This window comes from Peromyscus californicus, unplaced genomic scaffold, assembly GCF_007827085.1.
Source record: "Peromyscus californicus insignis strain IS unplaced genomic scaffold, ASM782708v3 Scaffold_8__1_contigs__length_139910024, whole genome shotgun sequence".
Lineage (NCBI taxonomy): Eukaryota > Metazoa > Chordata > Mammalia > Rodentia > Cricetidae > Peromyscus > Peromyscus californicus.
In genome coordinates this window covers 78,981,741-79,004,999 of record NW_026294606.1, presented here as the reverse complement: position 1 = coordinate 79,004,999, position 23,259 = coordinate 78,981,741, and the positions used below count along the sequence as shown (strand labels likewise).

The window sequence follows — 23,259 nt, the reverse complement described above, 5'->3', positions numbered from 1 at the left end:
TTAAGTCCCTCTCTTGAGATGCCTGTCACTGACTTCAGCATCAACAAGCCACTGCGGAACAGAAAGGCCCGGCGTAACAACAAGGTGATTCATAGACGGGCTTCACCAAGAAGAAAAACAACAGAGCCACAGAAGAGATCCAGCAACAGCAAGCACGCACTTGTAAAAATTCTCAGTTGGACAGTGTCTTGGGCTGCTTTGAACTTGGCCTTCACCCGGGACTCACCCGGGTTATGAACAGCTGCCGCCACCTCCTGGACGGCAGAAAGATCTCCTTTAGAAAGCATTCTGCCTCATGTTTGCCCTTTATTTTTTCCTTCTTTGAGCATATGTGGGTGCGTGGTGGCACATGTTCCTGAACACGTGTGTGCATGTGGAGGCCAGAGGTCAACCACCCCTGCTTTTGAGACAGGGTCTCTCACCAGCATCGAACCTGGCAATTAGGCTGGCCAGCTGGTCAGTGAGCTGCAGGATTGTGAGCACGAGCCACCATGCCCAGCTTTTTTCATGTGGGCTCTGGGTACCAAAGTCAGGTCTTCATGCTTCTACGGAAAGCCCTTTACCTACTGAGTGGCATCCCCCACCCCTGCTCTTTCTCTTTTATTGGGAAAATAAAGAGTTCATGACCACGGCATGGATTTCTTTAGAAAAGGCCAACTCTTCCTGGTATATGATTTCCCTTTGAAGTAACGAAGTCAAGCTTTGCATGCCACTTCATCAATAGCAGTGATCCTTTGTTTCTGCGTATAGCTACATAAATTTAAATATTCATTCTACTCTCACGGCCACATAGCACATGCACGGGAAAGGAATAAAACAGTTTCTTCTTGGGTAACTGATCATTACATGGATTTAGACATAGCATCAGCCAAATCCTGCTCCTGACTGTACAGAAAAATATCCTGACAAGACATGCTGAAGTTTGCCCTTAACATACACTTTACAAAGCTCATAGGTAAACTTCATTGTGGAGAACAGCAAACTAAAATTGACTCTGAGACTTCCTGACCATCTTCTCTGCAACATCTCGACAGCAAAAATACTGTCTTTCTCTGCAGAAGCGCCACAGTGTAGGGTGGGATCCAGAGCAACATCAATGGATAAGATGTGCTTTTCGCCGAGGACATTGTTAGTGGAGATTCCAGTTGAGTTTTAAACAGCTGGTCTATGTCTTCTCTTTGAATACTGCAACCAAGTCTACTCCCTTGTCAAGTCTATTATAAATTTGAGTTGTAATTTTCTTTCCTGCCTTTGCTTCTACTTAACACAAGAAACTCAGTAAAGCTTGAAAGTAAATCTAAATGCCTGGATTCATATTTTGCTTCTCCTCCAAAAATGTTTCAAAAGGTAGGAGAGAAAAATCAACATTTATTTTAAATTTTATTATCAGGGCTAATTTATACAGAAATTTAAGAAGCCTTCAATAGGGAGTCATGCCATACACATATGTATTACACATGTGCACATGTCCACACTCCAGGTAGGACTTCAACAGTTGGTCTTCATATTGCACTTCATATTTATACTAGTTACACATTTGACAAGATGAAAATTATACTAAAAAGGTAATAAAACAGCAGAACAGTTTCGGTATTACCACTAGATTACACACATAGAAGCCCTGAGTAAACTAGACAATGATAAATGATAGAAACAATGAAGACTAGATCTGGTATATTTTTCCATTCCTTTAGTAACACAAAGCTATCAATCAGCTATAAGCTGAAATAAACTCTTTCCTAAGTTGCTTTTGGTCATGGTCTCTTATCACAGCAACAGAAACCATAATTAAGACACACATACACAAGCATGCCAGATGAACTGCTCTTGACCTTGGCTGCTCTATGCAAAATAATGACAAAAAATTAGCCAAAACAGAAACCAAATCAAATTCTTAGCCAAGAAATCCTTAATAGTTACCAAAAAGTATCAAGGTTTCATGTTTCATATTCTGTAACTATAACGATTATAAACTAAATTTACAGTATGAAAAACAACTCAAGGGGAAGTAAGTTTATACAACATGAAATTAGATTGACTCTTGAAAACAGTTCCTACTCATAAATATAATTAAAGCTGATATTACGATTAAAAAAATACTAGACACTAAAATGTTTAGAACTGGGTACAGAGAGGTGTGCCTGTAACCCCAGCTCCTTGGGGGACTTAAGCACAAGAGTTCAAGTACAGTCTGGACCATTACAAGACCTGTTTCATAGGTAAACTATACTCTAAGGAAAATATTGTTTAAACACTTCTACTATTTAAAAGGTATGTTAACAATAAATGAGTTATACATGCAACTGAAGAACTTGAAATAAATACGATGTCAAAAAGAAGTCATGGAGAATCCAGGTGATGGCTCAGAAACCACACTTATTATACAAAAATGCTCACAGTAGATTTATTTCTACTAACAAGTCACTGACCAGAAACAAACATGTCTTACAATAAATGAATGACTGAACCTAACTCTGGTACTGCACTACCATAAAATATTGCTTCTGGGCAGTGACACAATACTGCTGATACACACATCTTGGATGGTTCTCAAGGGCTTGTGCTAAGTGATAAGGACTTATCTTAAAATGTCACTGTGTTCGTTACCTTTCTCGTCACTGCAACGAAGTACCATGAGAGAAGCAATGTAAAGGAAGCAGGATGAACTTTGACCGGTGGTGGAGGGTAGAGAACATCACCTCATGGAAAGTGTGGTGACAGGAACAACCCTGTGGATGAGTGTATGACAGCAGGTTTCCACCTCTTGAAGAACAGGTCCCAGAGAATCAGATTGAAGCTGTGCTGGCCTGTAACCCAGCTTCACCAGGCAGGCCCTAACCCAAGAGGATTCCATAACCTGCACCAACTGCTAGGGACCAACCACGTACGCAAATACATGAGCTTGTGGGAGGCATTTCCTATCATGCCTCAACAATCATACGCCATGTAATTCCATGTATCCAATCTTTCAGTACTGGTGACTGAACCTAGCTCTTAGCACAGGCTACCTGCTGTAGCACTCACCAATATCTTCAGCCTGCTAAAGATTTAGAAAGCTTTCTAAAGATTTATTCATTACAGGCCCTCAGCACTGGAGCCAGCAACCAGCAATCTTTGCTTCTACACACCTGTCTTCTCAGCTTTTTTCACTCTACCAGATGCTTCTCATCAACACACATTCTGTAATACTAGCCATCTTAATATCTTTCTAGACACAATTACCCTTCCATCTACAGCTCCCAAACTGTCTTCCACTAATGCTTCAATATTCCCAAATCCAAACCCACATTTTCTGTTCTTGTGTCTCCCCTTTCAGCAGCCAGGGACAAGCAGGCTCTGGAGCCACAGTGCTGGCTGTGAGTCACTGTGAAGACGTGGGTGAGTTACTGACTTCTTGGTGCCAGGGTTTCTACATTTTTTTTTTTAAACAAGGAGGATAAGAACACTATTCTGATGGAATGAGAAAGGGTTCTGGTAGGATTCCATGGTTTCTTGTAGGCAGCACTTTGGAAGTATCCGCCAAGCTGTCAAGGCTCCTCTACTGTTGGCCACTGTCATCGCTGGTTGCTCTTCAAGCGTTCTCTTTTATTGGCCTGCAGGAGCAACTCCTCAGTCACCCCTGAGAAATGTTCAGGTCTTTGTCTTTACTCTGTGTCCATACATAGGTCAGGTAGTTTTTGAAACAAGTACCAGCTCACATTCTTTCTAAGACACATTTGGTTAACCATCTTCCCAGTCACCTATTCTTACAGAACATCTTTATATTTAGTGTGTGTGTGTGTGTGTGTGTGTGTGTGTGTGTGTGTGTGTGTGTGTGTGTGAACACACCACACCCATGGAGAAGTCAGGACAACTTGTAGGAGTCAACTCTTTCCTTCTACCATGTGAGTCCTCGACATTGAACTCAGGTCACCAGGCCTGGCAGTACCCACTGAACTACCTCACTGGTCCCTTACAGAACTTGTATGTCACTGGAGATAGCAATGTGCCCAAACTAGAGTTCCTAGCTTCCTTTATAATTAGGTGTGGCTACCTTCCAAGGAGTGATATGCATGGGAAGTTTCATTTCTCTAAAAGGAGTGAGTCCTGTAAGGCAGTGTGCTGCCCTCCTCTTCCTGCAGGATATTTCTCATATCCTGCAGAATACGAATATGAGAAAGAGCTCCATTTTCCTGCGATATGAGACATGGAGTCTTCTTGAGGATGAAAACCTAAGGATGAAAATGGCCGATGGGCATCACCAAATCACCATTTTGGCCTTCTCTTATAGGATAAACTCTCACATGTTCAATTGATCATCTTTAATTTTGTTATATACAAAAGAACCAAGTGACAAAACCTTTCTGTATAAAAACCAAACTCTACCTGGTTTACAAAGTCCATGTGGTCTAATTCCTACTCACTCCCATGCTCCAAAAACATAGCGTCAGGCTGGATCTGCCTTGACTTTATCTTAATTCAGTCCCTCTTCCCGAATGCTCTTCTCCCAGATTTATGCATAGTAGGCCTTTCCTCTGTCATCACAGTCTCAGTTGAAATGCCATTTCCTCAGAGAAGACTTGCTTGAGACTATCCATGTGGTATTTTCTCCTACCCATTACTGTTGTTTCCAGATAATACAATTTGTTTACCCTAAAAGCCAGGCAAACAGGAAGAATGAAATAAGCCTTTGCTGAGCAAGTCAATGCATTATGGCATTTCAAGATAATATATTTTGTGGCATGCTTTGTTATCAGCTTGGAAGAAAGCAAAAACAACATAAATTCTAGGTTCGTTACATACCTTGAAATACACACAAAATCCAGTAAACAACTATGAAATAATAGGAGCAAATTTGTATGTATTTGTATACTCTTGGGATGAGATTGCCCTTTTAAAAATTTATTTATGTGTGGGTATATAGGCATGTGCATGCCATGCATGCATATAGGCTTGTGCAGAGGTCAGAGGGTAAGCTGGGGGAGCTGGTTCTCTTCTGCTATGTAGGACCTAGGAATTGAACTCAGGTTGCATGCTTAGAGGCAGGCACCTTTATTCCCTGAGCCATCTCTCCAGCCCAGAGTTACCTTAAGAGAAATCCAGAAACTATAAGATGTACACACACACACACAAAGGAATTTAAGAAAAATATTATTGCTCTATAATAGAAGGCATAGCCAAGCTCAAGTTGGCTCTTAGACTTTCCCAAGTACATGTCAAACATATATTAAAGGGTACTGCATTAATTCTTCAGCTGATAAAATACTTTGCAAGCATGAGGACTGAGTTCATTTCTCCAGAACCCATGCAAAAAGGTGGGCACACTTGTAATCTCAATGCTGTGGAGACAGAATCTACTTGTTAAAGTTCTACATCAATGAGACCCTGTCTCAAACAAAGAGGAGGAAGGCACCTGAAGACTGACAGTGAAGGCTGTCCTCTGACTTCCACAAGCACATGCACACGTGAGCAACACATACACGAACAGACATGTACTGTAGCTGGAGTTTTCTCTCGAGGTCCTGCCAAGCCCCGGCAGTCCCTTAGCCCACTTATAAACATACAGACGCTTATATTATTTAAACTGCTTGGCCATTAGCTCAGGCCTATCATTGTCTAACTCTTACTCTTATATTTAGCCCATTTCTATTAATCTATACTTTGCCATGTGGCTCATGGCTTACTGGTACCTTACATCTTCCTTGTCCTGGTGGCGGCTCCAGGCAGTCTCTCTCTCTGCCTTCCTGTTTCCTCAATTCTCCTCTCTGTTACTCCCACCTAAACTTCCTGTCTGGCTACTGGCCAATCAGTGTTTTATTTATATAGAGCGATATCCACAGCAGGCATGCACATGCACCCCCCCCCCAAAAAAAAGTCAAAGAACAAATTATACTAGTGAAGTCCATGAAGAACATAAACATGCTGCAATATTTATAAAGGTTATGCAAATTGGAAAAGAGAAATGAAAGAGAAGAAAAAGGAAGCTGAAAATACATAGGTGAAAATGCAGAAAGTGGCTGGGTAAAGTGGAACATTGCTGAAATCTCAGCACACTGGAGACTTGAGGCAGGAGGACTACTGTGGGCTCCATCTCTTCAGGAAAGATCTTATCTCAAAAAAACCAAACCACACCACAGCTCCATAAAGACAAACCCAAAAAGCTCTGGTCACATCAGGTATAGTGAAGGCAGGAGGAAAGAGAAACCAAATGTACAAGCAATGTTTGATACTAGGAATGTCATATACCTTGATTTTGAGAACACTCAGAAGTACACATCATATGTTGAAACACATCCAAGTGTCTTTAAAATGTATCTCAATAGGTTTTTTAATTACCTTAGAAACTTATCCTCTGCAGACACAAAATTCTCTCCACCTCTTTATTTACCAATGAAAATAGTGGTAATATTCATGGTTAAGTAGCTGGATAAACTAGATACTTTGCAATTTAATGTGGAATCCAGAGTTTGTACCACACACACACACACACACACACACACACACACACACACACACACACACAGAATGCAGAACTCTGCTTGATGATGGTTTTTCTCAGGAATGGGAAGATGGCTCCAATGGTAAAGTGCTGGCCATCCAAGTATGAGAACCTGAGTGCAGTTCCAGAGGTAAAATGCCAAGAGAGTTCACAATCATCTATAACACAAGTGTTTAGGAGAGAGAGGTGTCAGAGAGAGGCAGATACTTACAGCTCTTTAGCCAGCCAGCCTAACTGAATTAATGACCGTCAGGTTCAATGAGAGATGCTGCCTCAAAAAATAAGGTGGAAAGCAACTGAGGAAGACGTCTGTTTTCAACCTCTGGTCTCGAGACACACATGCATGCACATATGAACACACACACACACACACACACACACACACACACACACACACACACACCATAAACAAAAATAAAGTCTCCTCATCAGTATGGGAGTACAAATTCCAATTCCAATTTGAATTCATCTTTAAAAATGTATTAAAATTATCACATTTTTGGCTTAAAATTTTTATGCAGTATTCAGTAGGGAGTGGTACATACCTTTTAACCCTTGCACTAGGGAGGTGGAGGCAGACATAGGTACATTTTTGATTTTCAGGTCAACCTGGTCTACATATCTCCTCCACCTAGGCAGTCTTGGAGGGTTGAAATCCATCCTATGTTATTTACTACTGAAGAAGACAATGTTTAAGAGTAACAGGGCCAATACAAATGGCCAAGGGTATAGGGATGCCTCCCAAACACAGGCATGACTACTTGCAAGGTGAGCAAGAGAAAAGGTAGGTGGTGGTAGTGTGCATTGGAAAAAGAAATATGCTGATTAGTAACCACAATGACCATGAATAAGACCTTAAATAGAAGAACCCAACTAGAGAGTATTCAATCTCCCTTGTAATCAAAGAAATACATATAAAATGCCATCATTCATCAAGCTGAGTAAGAAAGAAAAAAAACGGTGGTGGTCTGAATGAGAACAGCCTCCATAGGCTCATATATTTGAATACTTAGTCCCTAGATGTGGAACCGTCTTTGGGAAGAATTAGGTGTGGCCTTCTTGGAGGAGATGCGTCACTTGGGGTGAGCTGTGAGGTTTCAAAAGCCCACACCAAGCCAAGTGTCACTTTCTCTGCCTGCTGCCTGTGGATCAGGATGTAAAGCTCTCAGCTACTGCTCCAGAGCCATGCCTGACTGCTTTCTGCCATGATAATCGCAGACTAACTCTCTAAAACTGTACACAACAATTAAATACTCTCTTTTGTTAAGAGCTGCCCTGGTCATGGAACCTCATCATGGCAATGGAACAGCAGGGCAATAGGAGAACTGGGTGGACAAAAAACAATAAAAAACTTGCTAAGTATTTCTAGTAGACTCAAGAAATAATAATAGAAGCCTAATACCTGAATACTAAGAAGACTTCTAAACCATAATACCTATTTTTTCTTATGACCCTTAGAAAACCCTCAGAAAAACCATGCACCCAAACCATACTCCAAACATACTGTGGATCTGAATGAGTCTGTGGTAGCAATAGACGGACAGCCACTGGTGCACAGAACACTTCAGTCCCACACTGAGGAGACAACTATGACTCCTGAGTATGCAGTCCACAATCATGTTTAACTCTGCTGCATTTAACTAGAATGAATCTTTGCACAGCCACTCAATTCTTGAAATATCCTCACCCACCCCAGTTTTGATTTTAAGCAAAAGACCATTTCCAAACTGAATTTCTTTTTATGCCCAATAACAAACAGAGAGCGCTGGTGCCATACGTCTTTATATCCTTCCTAAATCTTGGACCTTTATTTCACTTGCTTTGCTGCCTGGACCTTTAGATCCATAACTCCAGGGAGAGCTTTCTATCTATGGGACTCATTCTACAAATAACAGATCTGAAATACTTCTACTACAGACAGCAATGGAATGTGAAGAAAAACGGGCAAACTCAGCTCAGGTGTGTTAAGCTGCTAGTAACTAACCAGTGAGGAGATCAAGAGTTCAGGCGCAGTAGTAAAACCTCCTTGATAGGAACCTAGCTGCATCACTGAGCATCATGGGACCTTAGAAAACTGCATCACATACCTGTTTGATCACCTTCCTCATTAAAATGGACATGGCCTGACATGGTGGACACACACACACAATCCAAACCTCTAAAGGATGTGGCAAGGGGACTGAGAGTTTGAGGCCTATCTGGGACACACAGTGAGATGATCTCAAAAAAAAAACAAACCACAACAAAACAAACTAAAAAAAAAAAAAATGATAAAATGGGCACAATAGACAAATACCATGAAGTTAGACAAGGCCTTAAAAGACAGTTCAGTTTGTAGTACAGCAAGTACCCAGGAAGCTTCAATAAATGCTCACTACTACTCACTGACTAAAAATAATTCAGTAGTTTAAGTCTATGCTGGTTCTCCTAAAACTCAAATACCATGTCCTAATAGCATCTGCAAAGAGCTCAAGATTACTTCAAGTAATTCTGAAAAGAATCAGCAAAACTGTTATATAAGTGTCTGATTTTAGGTATTAAAGTAGTCACTTACAAAACCTTTACTATGAAACAGTAATCTTTCAAACACACAGTGAAATGAAAGCCACATTAATGTATTTGAGTCCTATATTCACATGTCCTCTTGTTGAGGATAGTAAGGGAAAATGTAGTTCCTGTACAAGTCTATCTAGAGATAGCAAACAATACAAAGTTATACAATAAACCTATCAACATTAATTTATTTGAGTGTATGGGCTCCTATATGTGTGCCCACATGTATATAGATAGAGACCTGAGGTTAATACTGAGGCTTCCTCAATTGCTCTCCACTTTATTCTTTGAAGCAAAGTCTCTCTCAATTGAACCCAAAGCTTGCCAACATGAGTACTCTAGCTCACTAGCTTGATTCTGGAGACTCTGTCTCCACCTTCTGAGTGTTGGAGCTACAGTTGCGGCTACTCACCTGGCATTTTAGGTGAGTTCTGGGGATGCAAACAACAGTCCTCAAGCTTGTGCAGCAAGTACTTTGTCCAATGAACCACCTCTCCATACACCACAATTAATTTTTAAAAGTTACATTTAAGTGACTCATATTTAAGTTCTGATCAAATCAAAATGACAATCTAATGGTAATAAAGATGACGTAACTCATGGAACAAGAATAAGCAAAAGTCTTGTCAGGACAGACTCAAAATGTACATAAATCTAAAATTTAATGCAACATGACCAAATTATAAGTGTATTGTGAGCTACCTTTCTCTAACATTATAGAAGCAAAAGTCTTATATTTAATAAAAATATACAGAATGTATAAAAGCTCTAATCACATGTAGACTACCAAGTATAAATGAAGTAAAATGTAAAGTTTTCATACATGAAGACACCCTGTTCAGAAAAAAGCCAAGCTGAAGTAAACCCACTAACACACATATTGCAAAGGTACACAAAAATGTTTATCATTTACCATTGTACATAGAGATAACTGCAAAAATTAATATCAGAATCTTAATGAGGGATAATACAGTGACTAGCCTAAGTACATATTACTTATTGAGCATAAATAGCATAGGTCAATGTAAATTAAATAATGGATGAGTGAAAAAACATACAATGTACTATAACAAGGAGTTAGAAAACTGAATACTGTGGAAAAGGTTTATTATTCTGTACAGGTTGGTTTTTAATAAACTATTGGCTACTTGTTACAGTAAATTATCAACAATCTCATTGTAATAGCATTTCCCCACCATTCAGAATCTGGAAGCAATACACCTTTCTCAAATTATCATTTAGTGTTTTCTCCCCCAGCTTCGAAACACAGAAGGAGGTTTTTGAATGGCAATTAGCCATTTATGGAAGCCATAAGCTACAGATAGTCATTACACAAGCTACAGTGAGGCATCTGGACAAACACTACCAACACTGTGAAAAAAGATGTTGGGTTTTTAAAAGTGGAAGTATTTGAAGGAGTTATACTGTTCATGTCCTTCTGAATCCCAAATGAGGGAAAGCATTACTGCCATCCTGCCAGATGCCATGTAACTAAAACATTGCACCAAGGATCAGGAACCCAATGTGTGCAATGGATTAAAGCTCCAGGTAACTGAGCTAATCACTGGAGTAAATTAAAATACCAAACTGCTTTAACTTATCAATACTATTTTGGAAGCATCATCAGAACAAATAGAGATTTAATTATGAATTGGCCTGGGCTACATTCTGAACTGAGAATTTTACTTAGTACTAAGACTCTCAAACATCCTAGAAAAGCTGTGAATCATGCTTTGTTATTCCTCAAGGGAAACTGGATAGGCTTGATGATACCTGCATACCTTCCCATGGTTCTAGTTCTACATACCAAGTAATTCAGTAATTGATCAGAGTATTTAAGCAAAAAGGAGAACAAAAGCAGACTTGCAGCAACATATACTAGACAGATGATATTTTTAAAAAATGACATGATAAATGTAAATCATAAAATCAAATGTACTCATGAAGGTACACCTATTTTACGTTACATAAAAAACTATAGACTGCAAACTGTGCATGCGTACCCTAACATTTCACCTGGGAAAGCCAATGAGGGGATTTCTTGCAAATACTCACTGCCATGATAAAAACGATTATGTGCAAACTGCAAGGTCCCTAATAGCAGTTAAGAGTTTATATACAGAAAGATGTCACTATCTGATCAACTATGCAAGATGGACTCCCCAGAGTTTATAGCACAGAACAGTAACCACCACAGGCTCCTCCTCCATGGCTCTCTTCCCTGTGTGACAGCTTGACTCCTTTGTTCTGGTTTTCACTTTCCCACAGTCCAGGTGTCTGAATGATCTTTTCAACAAGCTCCTCAAAGGCACACTGAACACCATCACAGGTTTTTGCACTTGCCTCTAAAATTCAAGGAAAAGGAACACAGTATAATTTTTGTTGGACATATTCTCATGTGTTTCTGGAGAATTATTATGGCATAAATAGAAGCTTACAAGATATTGATAATCAAATCAGCAATTTCTTGCCACAGGTTTAGAATTAGTAAATTTACTCCACTCCACACACAGCTACTTTAAGTCTACCCACTAGTGTATGAGTTTAGCCCTAAGATTTGTAAAGCAACTGCAACTCGTAAGGCACTACTCAAACAGTGGTCTAAGCTTTTTTCTTAAGTTTTCAGTTAATTCTTCAAATGAGCCCCCAAAGCAGATAGCATTCCTAGTTTCAAATAAGGAAACCCATGCTCCAATGTAAACGACTAACTTGAATTTTCTAAATCTGGAGCTATGTATGACATACAGCTAGATGACACACAACCACTGGTGCATTCTGTGTGTGCTCTCAGGGCCCTGTAAGCTGAGTGCTTATTGGTCTTTCTCACTATCGGATGATTCCTTGCATTCCTTCTTTACTACTCTATCACAGATGACACTCCAGAGTCTTTCAGTTTTTTAATACTGAGGACTGAATCTATGGCTTTGTGCATGATAGGCATGTGTGCTCTACCACTGAGCTAAACCTCCAGTTGCTGATCTAGGGTGAAAAAGATGTTTGGGAGTGGGGCAACAGAAGAAACAAACAATTTGGCAAAGATTCTCTGGTCATCCCATTATTAAGTTTACAAGCTTCCTGCCTGTCCTGTTACTCTGCCTGTGGAAAGGTGAGCTGCCCATGCTGCTGCCCAAACCACCCCTTCTCCAGCTCTCGGGACCCCACCCCTTCTCATTTACCAAAGGCTCATGCACTCTTTTCTAACATTATCATTCAATCTAAATGTCTGCTAATATTTTCCATCTTATGAACAAGACAGACTTGTTCTAGAGTCCACATACCTACCACGGAGCCACCCACTGTCTCTATTCTTCATGGAAACCATCCTAGAATGTTGTTTGTATACGCTGCTTTCACCAACTCACCCACAAGCTTTCCTCAACAGGCAGCAGCCAATCCCATCCAAGGGGCACATGTACCAGGGAACTTCCACGTCTACCTATATGTGCCTACGCATACACGCATACATGCCTATGATAAACTTTTAAATTAGGCACAGTAATAAATTATCAACAATAATTAATAACAAAATTAGGCAATTATTATAATATGCTCTAATAAAATCTTGTTCTTCATATTTGCAGAACAAGACTGACCATGGTAACTGAAACTCTGAGAGGGTGTGCTGTGTGTAGGGGCAGGCACAGTCTACTCTGGCTTTTGTTCCCACAAGTCCATTAAGGGCATTCCTTTCACGGCCATCAGCACTGACTCCTCTGGTCACCTCACCTGACATCCTTGGCATTTGGTATTACTTATCACTTCCCTCTTTAAATACTCTCACTCCTGTGACTCCCAGCACAGTCAATATGCCTTGGAATCCTCCTGTCTCAATGGCATGTCACTCATGGCCTTTCTGCTGGCCCCTCATTGGAATATTCTAGAGGTCAATCTCCGGCCCTTTTGAATCCACATTCTTGGAACAATTTCACTAATCACAGCATTTTAAATGCCACTTAAACAACTAGCATGTCTACTGGATATCTGAACACTGTCTCATCCTATGTCTAAGTAAAATTCTTGATTCTCACTTCCCCGTATCAAATCTGCTTTACCCCAGTCTTCCACACCCAGGTAACAGAAATACAACCCACCTACTACTTGGTCAAGCTAAAACTCTGTAGTTGTCTTTAACTGCTCTCTTTCCTTGGCCTCACCCAATTTTCCCACATATACTGTCAGTTTGAACATTCAGAGTATCTCCCAGAGCTCTCAATTTTCCAAGATCCGCTGGTTGCAGGTGTACCAGCTTTATTCCTCTGGACCACAGAAAGAGAAGAATCAGCTTCCTGCTTTCACTCCATAGACCACATTCTACATGTAAGGTACTCTAGAAGAGTACCAACTATTGCATGGCTTTCTGCTGCACACATGTAGTATGTATTTCATCTTGTTACCATACTCTAATCTCATGTCCTACCAGCTTCTTTCTCCCGAATGCATGTTAAGCTCCAGTCCACAAGCTTCCTTTCTGTTTCTAAACACACTATGCTGTCCCTACCTCTAGAAAACTTGCCACCGTCTCAGCATCTAGATGTGCACACTGGCATTCTGCTCAACCACGTCAATAGCTTTCCCTGTGTGGTCACCAGGCCAGTACTCTCTCCCCCTTTCTTTCCTTCATAGCACTGCTTACTTGTTAAACCTGCTTTTCTACACTAGAATGCAAGCTCCAGAGGGCAGAGCATTTGTCTGCCTGTTCAATGTTATATCCTCCATGTCATGAAAAATGGAGAAAGCTAATATATGGAGATGTGGGACATGCAGCAATTCAATAGTAAAGGTGGCATTCAATTCCCTTCAGAACAGCAGCTCACCAGCCACTTACACCATCCTGCTTCGAGTCCATCTGCAGGTTCCTAGTATTTGAATAACACAGGATAACTAGATCACTAATTCCAAAAGTTGCTGCCACATCAGAATCAGTGTGGGTAATTTTTTCTAAACAAGACTCTGTGTGTGTGTGTGTGTGTGTGTGTGTGTGTGTGTGTGTGTGTGTGTGTGTGTGTTCACACACGCAAACTCATGGGCTGGTGCCTGTGGAAGCCAAAAGATCTCCATGGATTGGTGAGTCATGTACACAGGTGCTGGGAATCAAATGTGGGTCCTCTGAAGAGTGGTAAGCACTCCTAACTGCTGAGCCATCTCTCTAGCCTGTACTTTTAAGATACTTTTAGTTCCATGAGAGCAGAGAAGAAAGTTCACAGATGATTCAGATCACTCTTCTAGAGAGGGGGTTGAGAACCTTCTGCAAACAGCCAGAGACTAAGTATTTTTGGCTTTGTGAGCCATATAGCTTGATGAGAACTACAAACATTCACGTAACATAAAAGCAGCCAAAGGCAGTAAGTAAATTTTAAGCATCCCTGTATTTAATATAATGGGGGAGTGGTCCATGTTTTAGCTTGCCAACCTTGAGCCTCAAATACTAGTATGCCTAGAAACCATACAAAGATATCACTAAAACTCAGATTCCAACTGAAAAACTGGGTTAGGGCTTGGGATGATGCATTTTTATTAGTACCAAATTCTCAGATGATGCTGATACCCTGTGTACCAGTGGGTACAATTCAACTATACTCTATGATTTCAACCAACTATACTCTATGATTTCAACCAAAAGAAGAGGAATCTCATTCTACTGTTATATTATGTATCATTAGACAACAATGAACTGCATATATTTTATGGTTCTTTAAGGAAATAATTCAACAAAACCACAATTTAAAATTTTTTCCTTAAGATTGGAAAGATTCACTTACTCACTTACCTATGAACAACATAGAATGCTTGCGTGCAAATTTCAGGCCTTCATTTCTATCAACTTCACGATTTTCCTAAAAGATAAAAGCAGCAAATTTTAAAAGCTGCCAGCCATTTGTAGAGGTGGTGAGGCATGACTGTATTCTCAACTGCTTAGAACCATCTGAATGGTGGGGTGTGCCTGTATTCCCAACAACTTAGAAGGCTGTGGTGGTTTGAATAGGGATGACACCCATAGATTCATGTGTTTGACTGCTTGACCCATAGGGAGTGGCACTATTAGGTGTGGCCTTGTTGGAGGAAGTGTGTCACTGTGGGGGCAGGCTTAGAGGTTTCATAGGCTCAAGCTATGCCCAGTGTGATAGACAGTTCATTTCCTGCTGCCTACAGATCAAGATGTAGAACTCTCAGCTCCTTCTCTAGCACCATGTCTGCCTGCGTGCTGCCACACTTCCTGCCATGATGATGATAATGGACTAAACCTCTAAACTGTAAGCCATCCCCAACTAAATATTTTCCTTTGTAACAGTTGCCACAGTCATGGTGTCTCTTCACACTAACAGAAACTTTAAAACAGAAGTTGGCACTAGGTACTGGAGTAATGTTGTGATAGGCCAGACCATGTTCTTGTTTGGAGGAATGTGGACTTTGGAACTATAGATTAGAAGAGCAGTTGACCACTGTAAGTGGGGCTCAATGGGCCATCCTAGTGGGAGCCTGGAAGACAGTGGTGCTGAGGGGATTTGACCTGGGGGGGGCCGGCTCAAGAGGTTTCAGAGGAGAATATTAGTATGTGGCCTAGAGGCCAGTCCTAGGACATTTTGGTGAAGAATGTGGCTGTTTTTTGTCCTTGTTCAAAAAGTCTGCCTGAGGCTAAAGTGAAGAGTTTTGGATTAATTCCTATTATGGGGTATTAGTGTTCTCTTCTGAAGATCTATAATGAAAACAAGCAATCTGAGAAAGGAAAAATACAAAATGTACATACAACTTGAGGAGAAAAGGGTTCCAGGAAGTGAAATGGAGCTAAATCCTGTGTTCAAGGAGATAAACAGATTAAAGGAAAGCCTGACATTAAGTGGGAAAAAGAGAGTGGAGATCTGAAGGCAAGACTTCATCTAACTAGGATTCCAAATTGTGAAAAGAAATTAAAGAAGAGCTTAGGTCCAGGTGTGGTAGTACACGCCTTTCATCCCAGCACTTAGGAGACAAAGGCAAGGCCAGCCTGGTCTACAGGGCAAGTTCCAAGACAGCCAAGGCTTAGGCAGTGAAGGAAAATCAGAAAGCTGACAGAGATGTAACTAAATGAGGGGACCATGTTCCAGCCCCAGCAAGCAGCAGAACTTGGTAGCTTCAGTCATGTGGTTCTGGCTTTAGAGTCAAGGATAAAAGAAAGGCCTTATGGAACCTTTCTCTGGACTAAGGAAAGCTGCTGAGGCCAGGCATGTGGCAGGAATGTCCCTGTGTGGAGAGGCCCACAGAGGCCATTGTATGAAGCTGTGAAGGTGAAGCCTGGATTGCCTTGGACACCCCAAGATGTTGGGGGTGCTAGAGTCATGGGATACCTGCTGAGGAAAGCTGCTAATGGAGTGGAACCAGCCCAAGAGAAAGAAGTGTGTTGCAGTCAACAACACTGAAAGATGATCTGAATAGCATTTTGACATCAGACATGGAGATGCAGTTTAGAGTTTGCCCAGCTGGTTTTCGGTCTTGCTTTGGTCCAGTATTTCCTCACTATCCTCCCTTTTGGAATGGTAATATATATCCTGTGCCATTATATGTTGTAAGTATATCATCTGTTGTTTTTTATTTTGATTTTATAGGGGATTACAGTTAAAGAGATTATATGAATCTCAGAAGAGACTTTGGACTTTTAAACACTGTTGAGACTGTGATAGACTATGGGGACTTTTAAGGTTGAACTAAATGCATTTTGCTACAAGTCTATGGGGTCAGGGTGTGGAATATGGTGGCTTGAATAGGTATGTCCCCTATAGACTCATGTGTTTGAATGCTTGGCCCATAGTAAGTGGCACTATTAGGTGTAGCCTTGTTGAAGTAGGTGTAACCTTATTGAAGGAAGTGTGTCACTGTGGGGGTGGTATTGGAGGTCTCACATGCTCCAGCTATACCCAGTGTGGTAGACAGCTCACTTCCTGTTGCCTGTGGACCAAGATGTAGAACTCTTAACTACTTCTCTATGTCTGCTTGCATGCTGCCATGCTGCCCACCATGATCCTAGACTAAACCTTTGAACTGTAAACCAGCCCCAGTTAAATGTTTTCCTTTATAACACTTGCCATGGACATGGTGTCTCTTCACAACAATAGCAACCCAAACTAAGACAAAGGCTGAGAGGATTTTAATTCTGGGACCAGCTAGGTAAGCTAGCATTAAAATTAAAAAAGGTTGGGATGCAGCTCCATAGTAGAACATGTGTTTAGCATGCAGGAAGTGCTGTGTTTAAATCTCATTTCTCTTCCTCTCCCCTCCCAAAAAGAGCTACCCAAATGTCAAGTGTCTGCTTTTTACCTTATCAATTTTATTTCCAACTAGCATGTTTACTATGTCATTTCTTGTACAGTATGTTTCCAATTCATTTAACCAATTATCCAGTTTAACAAAGGTGTCTCTTCTTGTGACATCATAAACTGAAATGAAAGCAAAGCCACTAATTTAAAAATCACACAAAATAAGAGCAATGACTTATTTTTGATACTCGCTAAAAGCTAACAATAGTGTATAAGCAAGTCTGTTTTTTGTTAATCCTTCATTGCTTACTAGTGAATACTTAAAACAAATTTAAATCATTAACACACATAGTAACATTATTCCCTATGTGGCAACTGACAATAAGTTAAACAAAACTGCAGCTTGAGAATGTTGAGGTCTACCTGAGCACAATATCTTAATCTAAATCTTAACAGGATATCAAAATATTACATGACTTTAAACATCTATGAACCTCTTTTTTTTTTTTTAACAAGGATCAGAATTTGTACCTTTAAAAAAAGTCAGTGTCATTATTGTGCTGGCTAGTTTTATATCAACTTGATACAAGCTGCAATTATCTGAAAGGAGGAAACCTCAATTAAGAAAATGCCTTCATAAGATTCAGCTGTAGGGCATTTTCTTAACTCGTGATTGATGGAGGAGGGCTCTATCCATTATGGATAGTGCCAAACCTGGACTGATGGTCCTAGGTTCTATAAGAAAGCAGGCTGGCAAGCCAGGAGGAGCACCTGGTAAGCACCACTCCTCCAAAGCCCTGTATTAGCTCCTGCCTCCAGGTGCCTGCCCTGTTTGTGTTCCTGTCCTGACTTCCTTCAATGATGAGCTATGATGTGGAAGTATAAATCAAAAAAACCTTCCCTCTCCAACTTGCTTTTGGTCACGGTGTTTCATCACATCAAAAGAAACGCTACTTATGACAGAAACCAAGTGAAACTCATCCTGTGTGGCTTCCTCTGTTGTTACTTTTGTCTTGTATCATCTTGCATCATGAGCTCAGTTTCCAAACTGTTTGCCACTCTTAAAAAATAACAATCAAATGGAGGATGACTATGACCTCAGCAGATTATCTGAAAACCAAATATTCTGGTTTTAAATTTTGATTGATTATGAACCCTAACTGGTGTTTAGTGCTACTTTTGATAAAACAGATTCTACTTAATAACAAATACTCTGTTTACAGACTGAAGCAAGTGTTAATTTACTGATAAATGAAGACCAGTTTCAGTAATGCTCTGGGACAGATATGGGCTAATTTTCAATTTATGTCCTCATCAATGTGTTTTTTAAAACCAAAGATAATGGTCTTCTCTTTTTTAAATTTCCACACAGAGTTGAAAAAAGTTAAGTTTAATGTTAAATAGTATCAAATAAAGTCTCTATAACTTACAATTACATATATATGAACACATACACATAAAAAAGTACCCCTAAAGAAAATTAAAATATTAATCTTTCTAGATTAGAAATTTCAATGGATAGTATTTTAAACAATGGAGAGTATTTAACAATGGATAGTATTTATCAATGGATAACATATTAAAGTAAAATACTTACCTAATATAACTCCCTGTGCACCTCTGTAATAGCTGGGAGTTAATGTTCTGAACCTCTCTTGACCAGCCGTATCCTGGAAATGACAATCAATTATTACTAAGTAAAGCAAAGTATAAATATCATATCTTCAATGTTATTGAGCATATTCAAGCAAGTCAAAAAATTATTAAAAACACTTAGAACTTAAATACAATGCACATTTACTAGTAAGTGTTACACATATAAAATCAATTAAAATTAGATTGATAATAATTTGCATGACTGGGTCATCTCTAGAAAAACACAAGTGAAGGTTTTCTGCCATTACAGTCTTCAGATTTTTATCACACATGAAACGCAGTTCTTTGAACGCATGATTCTAAACTTCAGATACACAATCAAATTATCTGGGAACATTTATGTCTAATCTCCGAAGATTCTGACAGAATCCATCCAGGCAATCTAGGTTGGGGAAGGAAAACCCAATCTTCCTAGGTTGCTATGATGAAGTGCAGCTGAGGACCACCGATTTAGAGAAATACAGGAGTAGTTTATTTCAGGGGAGGGATTTTAAAGATCTGCTTCAAAAGAGGCTATATTTTCTTTTAGGAAAATACACAAAACAAAATGTACTAAACTGGGAGGAGGGAAGAGGCAGGGAAGGAGAGAGAGAGAGAGAGAGAAAGGAGGAGGAGGAGGAAGGGGGGAGGGACTAATTTCATCTTCTTCCAGGCCTCCTTCCTGGTCTTTCCAGCACCCCTGGATTGTGTTTCAAGGTATCTAGGATCTTACAGAGCTGCATCTGGCAAACTGCTGCTTTAACCTATTATAATGAAAGGGTTACTAAATAAAGTCTTAGTAACAGCCAGGCCCATTAATATCAGTATATGGCCCAGTTTAAGGTTTAAATATTTACTATCTGGCCTGTGCTGCTGATATAAGGTAACCCAAATGAAAGTAAAGACACACATCAAACCTCATCTTAGCTGCCAGGATCACTGTGCAAAAGCAAGGTTTGCTATGGACCAAGTACAAGCTCCTGAAGACATAAAAAGTGTCCATAACCTCTGAGATGTTTGTTAAGATTGGAGAGGAATTTTCAAACAGCAACAAGAGGTGCCAGCAATATGGAGTGTCTTTGTCTGGCCAAAGAAGAGAATGCTGTAAAACAACAGAGAGTATCTGAGGAAATTCAGAGTCTCACAAGAGACACTTAAGAGGAAAACTACTTCCAGCATGAAGAGCTTTGAAATACACCATCCTTGCTCCCAGATTCATAGCAGCAAAGGACGATACCCCTAGCTCTGGTACATTTCAGATAAAGACATAACACAGTTAAACTTCCTGATCAGGAAATTGTAGTGAAAAACCAATTTCTCTCTTCAAATTCCTCAGGCTTAAAGGTTCTTGCAAAACCTCCCTCTCACTTACAATCACTCAATTTGCATACATACTTAAGTTTTAAAAAGCAATTTTATAAACTAAAGCTTCATCAAGCAGACATACTATCTAAAGCAGATCATAATTGATAATGATAGAGGTAAATATTTTAATCAAGTTTGTAGACTCAAGTTTGTAAAAGAAGTCAACTGGGAACCATGATACAACTTTCAAGTGATAGAAGAATTAAGTGTATAATTCTGCCACAATAGAATGCAACTTTTTTCAATACACCCAAACAGAATGCAACTAAATAAAGGTTTTCTGCCATGTTGGGCTTAAGACTTTTAATCACACATGAAATCTACTTCATTGAAAGCCAGGAAAACATACATTACCAATGGTCAGAGACTTAAATCTGCATCTATTTGAGACAATCCAATTCAGGAAAATGAAACACTGGCTGGAGAGATGGCTCAGCAGTTAAAAGCCCTTACTGCTCTTGCAGAGGACCAGGGTTTTGTTCCTAGTATCCATCTAGTCAAACACAATAGTCTGTAACTCCAGTTCCAGGGGAACCCAATGCCCTTTTATGGTCCCTGGGGACACCAAATATGCACCTGGTACACAGAAATACATGCAGGCAAACACTCATACACATAAAATAAAAATTATACTGTAAAAAGACAAGTTATTGTCAGAAACATATTTTAGCAATTACTTACATACAAAGAAGCAACAACATTCAACTACTCAATATCCACAATACTGGAATTCTCAGAATTTCATCATGAGAAGCATTTAAATACTCCAGGTTTGTTTGTTTGTGTTTTAATTTTTATTGTTGTCTTTGTCTTTGTTTTCAAAGAGAGAAAGGGAACAGAAGAAAAGCTATCAATAGCAAAACTGTTTCACAATTCAAAAACTGTTTCACAAGGTCAGTTGTGAAACAGAAAATTCCAATAAATTAATTTCTAGGCCAAGCACAGGGCAATCTAGTATGAATGCCGAGAACAACTTCAAAACTGCCTGGAGCTGAGATGGCTAAGGAGGTCAGAGCTGCCTGTGCTTGACCCTGGGATCCCATGGTGGAAGGAGATAACAGATTCTGAAAAGTTACTTCCTCACCTACAAGCATGCTGTGGCACTGTGTGCCCTCACTCATTCACAGTCCCCCTCCCCTCCTCACACACACACACACACACACACACACACACACACCACGTAATTTCGATCATTTTGTATGTGAAAGTAATTTTGACAATTTGTATGTGAAAACTTAACTAAGACCAGATGTTAAACCCTTGGCACTTTTTGATTCATTTATTTATACAAATGTGTTAGTATGATAATTTCTTGTACCACAGCATTAGACGAGATTTTATAATAACTGTGAACTTAATAGTCAGACATCAAACTTTTGCTTGTGTTTGTCTTAAAACCAGAAATAAATGTTAAGTATATTGCCATCTTTGTTCAGATGAAAGAAGCCAATCCTTTTGTATGCTGTGGTTTTATTTTCTAATAGGGAAAGGCAAGGAAATTAAAGATTACTAAAGACAAATATGGATTAAACCCAAGGGCTGAGAAAGCCCGAGGAAGGCTAAATAACAGAATTCAGAGCGTCCAAGTGAGGCAAAGGTGTAGAAAAGAAGAGAAAACAAGCTCCCACAGGCCATGTGTATCATGGTGAGTGTGCACTTTGGAAGTAGTGGGGGCAGGGCTATGAAGCTAACAAGGAGAGGAACTCACTCACTGTATTCTATAAACAACACAGCAGAAATTAGGGTAAATTATGGACTCAGACATTCCTAATATTGTCCAGAAGCCCTTCTCCCCAAATATGACATGACACTCAGATGTTATAAAGAAAATAAATAACCAGATCAAATAAATACCAAAAAGCTTTGAAAAGGCAAAAGTATCCCCTAAGTTTCCTTCCCATTCCACATTATCTTCACCAAGCTTTGAGTGGTGTGACAAACTGTAAAAATCCTACAGGGTAAGAGAGTCAGGGCTATACACACTCGTAAGACATAGAAAACATACCAAGCAAAGAGTGAACATTTTTATTATGTAAAGATTTTATTTTTCCAGAAATAGTCCTTTATTACAGCTAAGTGAGAATTCAGTTGAAAGTAAACAGAACAGACTGATAATAAATTGTTTAAGCACCAAAAAAATCTACGAGTCATAAAATCTCTTTATTATGCCTGGGAAACTTTAGAATTTATTTACTATCTGATGTGACTGCTTACATTATGAAGATAAAGAATCAGCATGGAAGTATATACCAGTCCTATATGTCAGAAGATGGTTACAATAACATAATTCTTTATAATAAAGACTTTAAATCATGGAAAAAACAAATGTTAATATAAAGTGGACTATGAACAGAAGTAAATTGTTTGCAAATATGACCATGATCAGAAAAACTCGGAAATACAATGTAAGTAAAAAGTTATTAGAGAGACATAAATGAGAAAGGATAGTAATGCGTACAGAAATGAAGGTGCTGGAGGAGTGCATATGACAATCCGATCAGTGGGAGTGAAGACAGTGGCAGATCTTCACATACACACCCTTTCAGCCACCATTTCCGCTGCTAGCCTTACAACCCCAACAACTAGATAAGCACGCACACATGCACAAAGTGGGAGGTTCGCCAGCCCTAATGAAATGTTTTCCTTTATAAGAGTTGCCGTGGTCATGGCCTCTCTCACAGTAAGAAAACTCTACCTAAAACACAGCTCTTCTAGAGGATCTGAATTGGGCTGCCAACACCCATAGCTGGCGACTCAAAACCTCCTATAACACCTGCACAACACGGCATATAGACATACAATAAATAAAATAAAAATACATTTTAAAAATTCTTACCCATATTGCAAGTTTAGCCTTATTTCCATCCACTGAAATCGTTTTCACCTTAAAGTCAACACCTTGAAGAAATGAAAATTTTGGTAAGTCATCCAGTAAAATATGATTTTTAAATTTATTATAAAGAAAACCAGAAAAAAAGGAAAAAATATTTTATCAATGTC

At 39.6% G+C, this 23,259-nt stretch overlaps 1 protein-coding gene across 1 annotated transcript in view; it reads right to left on the bottom strand.

Annotated features, from left to right (window-relative positions):
• Positions 1-9,668: 9,668 nt before the first annotated feature.
• Positions 9,669-23,259, bottom strand: part of Rab18 (RAB18, member RAS oncogene family) — a 37,371-nt gene continuing 23,780 nt past the window's right edge. Inside the window, exons 3-7 of the mRNA XM_052727367.1 lie at positions 23,096-23,157; positions 18,857-18,929; positions 17,321-17,439; positions 14,799-14,865; positions 9,669-11,376 (exon numbers count right to left, since the gene is read on the bottom strand). Of these exons, the coding sequence (XP_052583327.1) occupies positions 11,201-11,376; positions 14,799-14,865; positions 17,321-17,439; positions 18,857-18,929; positions 23,096-23,157 (497 nt within the window). The 3' untranslated portion in view covers positions 9,669-11,200. The remainder of the gene's footprint in view (positions 11,377-14,798; positions 14,866-17,320; positions 17,440-18,856; positions 18,930-23,095; positions 23,158-23,259) is intronic.